Here is a 6,000-nt window from a genome sequence, read left to right on the forward strand (position 1 = left end):
GCTACTGAGCTATGTGACCCTTGTGTCAGGAGCTTTTCCCCCTCTTGGTCCTTTGCACCCTGAGGCACAGAGCAGCAGGGGCCACTGTCATCTCCCCTGTATTCTGTCCTGTTCTGTTTCTACTTTGGCTGTCTGGCTTCTTCTCCCCAAACCCCTCTCCAGCCACAACCCTTTGTCAGGATCTGGGCCCCTGTCACTTGTCTCGGCTTCCCCAGTGGAAGTCAGGTAAGATCCAGAGTGCACAAAGTTTGTCAGGTGTCAGGTGGTAAATCCTGTAGGCTTAGCAAGTGAGGGAGGGGCAATGAGGCCCCTGGGCTGATCCCTGTGCTGCTGTAGACCCTAGGGCCTCTGGGTACAGGCTTCCTCCTCCATGAGGCCATGCCTGTACTGGGCAGGCACTGGCATTCAGATGACTCCTGTTTCTGGAAACCAGTCAGCCCCACCTTCTCATCTCCCAGATGGGAAGAGTCCACTAATAGGGACCGTTAGCAGGCCGCGGCCAACAGCTTCCAGGCTTCTGTGAGCTTCAGGTTCCCGGCCTCTGCTTCCTCAGACATGGGGTCTCTAACTCTCACCTTCTGTTTTCTTTCCCATTGGCTTTGTCACTTTTCATTTCCGGGGGGTGGCGGATACACTGGCCTGTCTTGTCATCTCCCTGTTCCACCATCCTGACTCTTCCACCTGTCTGCTGGCTGTCATCACCCACCGGGCTGGACCGGATTGGACGGCTCTTCTTCAACTGCTGGTGAAACGGTCTCGGGCACCCCTAGCCGCTGGCGAAGCCGTTACTACGGGAAAGGACGCTATGGTCACCCTGACTTTAAGAACTCCTGTCCGGTTCTGGAGGAATAGTGTGTTTCCGTCATTCTCTCGTCTCCTGCCTGTGTTTGGCTGTCCTACCCACCCTTCCCATTTTGTCTCTGCATGCCGGCTTCTCACATTCTTGCTTTGATTCCCATAATGCACACTGACCTCTTGCATCTGAAATGGCCACTAGACTTGTGTCTCTCACAGAGGGTTAAGGAAACTCACAGTGTGTGTCAGGGAGGACCCCTCTCCATACCATATGGGCTAGCTAGCGTGTGGACAAGGGGGATTTAGCACTCATTGAGCAAAGTAAGTCCCCCTTCAAATCCCACTTCAGCTAGAGCTCAGAAGAGGAGAATACAGTGATCCAGGTGTGGTAGCATATGCCTATATCCCAGCATTCAGGAGGCTGAGGCAGGGGAATTTTAAGTTTGGGTCTAGCCTGGGATACATAGTATAATGTCAGAAATAAAAGCATCAGTGGCAGCTGGGCATAGTGGTGGGTGCACGCCTTTGATCCCGGCACTTGGGAGGCAAGGGCAAGTGGATCTCTGAGTCTGAGGCCAGCCTGGTCTGCAGAGTGAGTGTCAGAAGAGACCCTGACTCAAAAAGCAAACAAACAAGCACCTAGGGTTGTGACTCCGTGTAGAGTTCTTGCTTAGAATTCACAAGGCTGGGTTTGGGCTCCAGAACTACAAATATTAATAATGACAATGGTAATAATAAACGCGGGGGGTGGGGGAGCCAAGCAAGCCGAAGTGATCATCTCTGAGCCAGTTTGATCGTCACGAGGAGCCATGGGGTGCCTACAACTGCCCTGTGGGAATTTGGAGATTGCCTGTGCTTGCTCCGAGCCATTCTGAGGGGTGGAGGTGGGGATCCTGTTCTCAGTTGGGTCCCTGGGCAGCCGCCCTGGCCAGGCCCCTGAGCCCTGGCTCCTTTAGGCTCAGGTTCTGATACCCCTCTCCTCTGTTCCTAGGTTGTAGACCGGGCTGCCTTGCATGCCCCGGGACTTCCTTCCTCCTAATCACCGACTTGGCTTCCTGACTTCTACTAAGACTCAAAACGCCAGCGGGCACTAACCCAGGGGATGCCATCTCTGCTGCTCCAGACTCCTCCTTGTGCTCTGTTTTTAACAGCTTCCCCTCCCCTCCACATGGCCTGTGGGTGCCTGACTTGCGTCACTGCCAGGGGAGAATGGCACTAACAGGGTGACCCTCAAGGCGGAAGAACAGCTTTCAGCTGCCTTCGTTGATAAGATGGTCTCTCCTCTCTCGTTCTCCCTCCCGAGAGTGGCTCTTGCTTGTGTTCCTCTGCTCCCTAGCCCTTACTAACACCTTCAGGAGCCCCTGCTGAGCATGCTCAGAGGATGGGGAGGGGCATGGTGACCCTGGGACATTGTCCTGCAAAGGGTGTCACAGTTCAGAGCTGCCCAGAGTCAGCATGAGGTCATGGACCTTGACTGGAGTCCTTTCTCTCTTGAAGACAGGACAGTAGACACACACACACACACACACACACACACACACACACACACAGCAACACAGCTGTGTTGTTGTCAAAGGCATCAGTTCAGAAAGGCTGCATCCTTAGGAGCCACACTCAAAACTGTCATAAACAAAGTGATACCTGAAGCCAGAGCTTAATAACAGAGGCAGACCTGCTGCCACATCTGTTAGGAGGTCATGTCTGTCCCTGACCAGATTTCTGCAGTCAGGCTCAGGATTCTGCTCCGTAGTGGCCCCAGTAGACCACTCCCCCCTGACCCCCATAAGCACCATTTCTAAAAGGAGTGTGTGACATCACTGGCCCTCAGGTTTGGCTCACCCAGTTCCGCACTCTGTGGAGCATCCAGGGCAGAGACAACAGCTACCACATGCTGGGTGCTGGGCAGTCAGGTGAACAAGCCACTGTCGTCCCCTCATCCCTGCCAGGTAGGGAGTGTGGCTGAGGCCCAGGACTTAGGGAGGCCAGGAGCAGCTCTGCCAAGGTTGTGGACCGAGCAGTCACCATCACTCAGCTCCTCTGCTAGGCTTAGCCAGCAACACCTTAACTCTGAACAAGACCAGCAGAGCCATAACCGGTGTCTCTGCTCCTCTTCACAGCATTAGCAGCAGCAAAGTCATGCCTCGCTTTGAAAGGTTTGGCCTGGGGACCCTGGAGTCCAGTAATCCAAAGATGTAGCCAGCCATGCACGTTCATGCAGAGAGTGTCTTCCTTTCCGAAACACGATTATGAAACATGCAAACCACCACCACCACAAGGAATCGGAAGCCCAAGCTGTGGACTAGGAACGTGACTCCTCCATGAAGAACGTGTGTTGCCAAGGTGTATGGGATCACCGCCGTACACGCGGCTCCAGATGCTACAACTACAGCCAGTGTTTACACAGAGGTTTCTGCCCCGCAAGCTTGGTGTTTTACAGTAGGTAAAGATAATTCTGCAGAAGGTGCTGGCACTGTGGAGCAGCAGGAATGCCCCCAAGCCCCTTCTGGAAGGCCCTGCAGCAGTGAGGGGCTCAGGGTTAAGCCAAACAGAAGAAGAAAATCAGCATGAATGTGACTGTGCTGGGAGGAGGGCACATGGCAGCTTTGCCTTGGCCTGTGCTTGGGTCCTGAACCACACTAAGGAGCAGCAGCCTTGCTTAGAAATCTGTCTGGACTATGGGGGGGTCAGAGTTCCCGGAGAGTTGGATTTAGTTTCTGCTCTGATCCAGGCTTGGTGTGCTTTAAAAAACAAAACAAAACAAAAAACCGTACAGACAGAATCTGTGTGGCTTCTAGACTGATCTGATGGATCTTAACCCAGCTTCTACTGCAGGCTGAGGGAATAGCCACACATCTGTGGAGATACCCACTTCTTATCTGAGACCTCCAGGTAGGCACAAAGGCTGTGGAACTCAGCCTCTATCATCAGACACCCCCAGTGCCTCATTCACTTTTCCCCCCAGAGCCGAGGGCTAGCCCATTATATGTGAGTTCTTGGTTAAGGAGAACAGGGACGGTGGCAGATGCAGCCTGCAGCAGTGGCCCTAGCACCTTAAAGTTCATTGTCTGTCACACCAGAAGGTTCTAGACCTACCACCACGTCCCCCTCCCCATCTCGGGGGAGCCCTTTAGCCCATTCTGACCCCTGTGTGTGCTCTGAGCTCAGATCTGGGCATGAGACCATCCAGGCACATCAGTTAGGTAAGCTTTGATCTGAGCCTCAGACCTCTGTTTGTTCCTGTGAGCAGGAGGGGATGGACTGGGGAAGTCAGGAATCGGAGACTACCCAGCAGGGCAATCCCTGAGCAGAGAGGGTAGGCAGCATCAGACTCTACAACCAGAGGAGGGAAGAAATGGGGGTGGAGTGGAGACAGGGTTGGATTCAGACCCACAGGCTGAGTCCCACTGTGAGTGGCCACCCAGCTCCCTCTCAGTTATAGTCCCAGTAAAGCCACAGTTTTCAGAGCTTTCGCTAACACCAAGTCTGGTCCAGGTGTCTCTTAAAACAGGCCACTCTCTGAAATGTCGTAGAAACTCTTCCGTCCCCCAGCACATGCCAGGACAGTAGCATCTTGACCCTGCCTCAGAGTAGGGAGGAAGAGCCACGAGCCTCTGCTCAGCTTCGTACGGGCTGTCCAGTCATTTCTCTACCCGTTCAGCTTTCCACATCTGCCTTGATGTGACCTCCCTACTCCAAAACCAAGTTGCGTGTGCCCACGGCCTCTGGCAGTCTCCTGTCTGCGCCCTCCCAGAGGCCACAGCGCCCGAGGCTCTGGCCAGTCTCTCACTGTGTGAATGTTGTGATGTCTGCCTCACCTCATGGTAGAATGGGAGCAATCAGGCTGCCAGCTGAGTTAACCCTATCAGTTATCCCCTGACACCAAATCACAACGGGCGGCACCTGGCCCACTGACAGCAAGCCTGGGTCTTGCTTTGTACTGTGAACAATGCAGTTCAGAAAACTTTGAGCACTGCATTGAATGTGGTCTTGTGCGTGTGCTGGGGACCAGATAGGAATAGTCATGGTCCCTTCTGGAGGCCAGTATGCTGGGGGCCGACATCTACGAGTGGAGCTATAGTGCTGGACCCTGCTCCTCGTTCTCCAAGTCTTGCCTGTCTGCCTTTCATGTAAGAGAGTTCCCCACCATGGTCCCCACTTCCTTTTCTACTTAAGTGACTGTGAATTGAAGTTAGGAAAGCTCACCTCCTGTGTACTCTCCTTGTCTCCTGGGAAACACATGAAGGATGACAGATACTGTGAATTCAGCCCGCATAGCCACTGTGAAGGTGATGAAAAAGGCTCAGGCCGCGGAGAACCTGCCCACTAAAGTGTGAGGCCCTTCCTGAATGCCCAGCCTAGGGAAGCCTTTTCCCATCAGAGTGGCAAGTAGTGAATCCAGGCTAGTGCTAGGCTTCTCCAATGTACCCAGTCAAAGCCCTCGGTCATTGTCTTCTTGTGGTCCAGGCAGGGTGTGGCAAGCCTGTGTTGCTCTGTAGTGACAGGGTAGGGTGGGACAGCCATGATATGTTGCAGTGCTAGCCAGGATGTCATCTGTGTGTACACTTAGAGTCTTCTGTGGCCACAAGGCAGACATTTATTTGCTTATTTTGAATGTGATGTAAAATTTGTACAGTAAAAGTTTTTATATTTTCTATCTATTGCATTTGTCTTCCAGAAATGCTTTAATTTAAATTAAAATGGTTAGTCTTGATGAATGTGTTATATTGGGTTTTTTGCCACTGCTAAGAAAGAATGTACCCTGTGGCTGAGAGAGCTAGGCCTAGGGGTCTGGAGTTTGTGAATAAAGTTTACCAAGGTGTCCTGAGGCTTGTGTTTGTCTTGACCAGTCCAGTTGACTGCTGGGGACCATGTGGGTGAATGGCATAGGAGGACAGGAATGGAGGGCTCAGGGGTCTGAACCCCTGCTAGGAATTAAAGAGCACCTCCCTAAAGAAGGTGTTATGAAGCCAGGACTGGAGGATCAAGAGTTCAAGCCCATCCTCAGCTAGATAGTAAGTTCCAGACTACATGAGACCCTAACAGAGAGAGATGAGAGGAGAGAGAGAGAGAGAGAGAGAGAGAGAGAGAGAGAGAGAGAGAGAGATTATGCCTAGATCTCAGAACAGGTGTCTCTCGAGCTTGAAAGATGGCTCCATGGTTAAGAGCACACCCTGCTCTTACAGGGGACCAGAGTTTAGTTCTCAG

At 52.7% G+C, this 6,000-nt stretch overlaps 1 protein-coding gene across 5 annotated transcripts in view; it reads left to right on the forward strand.

Moving 5' to 3' along the window:
• Ksr1 (kinase suppressor of ras 1) overlaps window positions 1–5,620 on the forward strand; it is a 130,325-nt gene extending 124,705 nt beyond the window's left edge. For 3 of the 5 annotated variants that reach the window (XM_034506000.2, XM_034506001.2, XM_076936212.1), the window contains one exon: window positions 2,913–5,620. In XM_034506000.2, coding sequence (XP_034361891.1) covers window positions 2,913–2,991 — 79 coding nt within the window. In that variant the 3' untranslated portion in view covers window positions 2,992–5,620. Of the gene's footprint in view, window positions 1–770; window positions 852–2,912 lie in introns of all 5 variants that reach the window. The other 2 variants (XM_076936213.1, XM_076936214.1) reach the window with 1 other exon arrangement.
• The last annotated feature ends 380 nt before the right edge of the window (window positions 5,621–6,000 follow it).

This window comes from Arvicanthis niloticus, chromosome 6 (assembly GCF_011762505.2).
Source record: "Arvicanthis niloticus isolate mArvNil1 chromosome 6, mArvNil1.pat.X, whole genome shotgun sequence".
NCBI lineage: Eukaryota > Metazoa > Chordata > Mammalia > Rodentia > Muridae > Arvicanthis > Arvicanthis niloticus.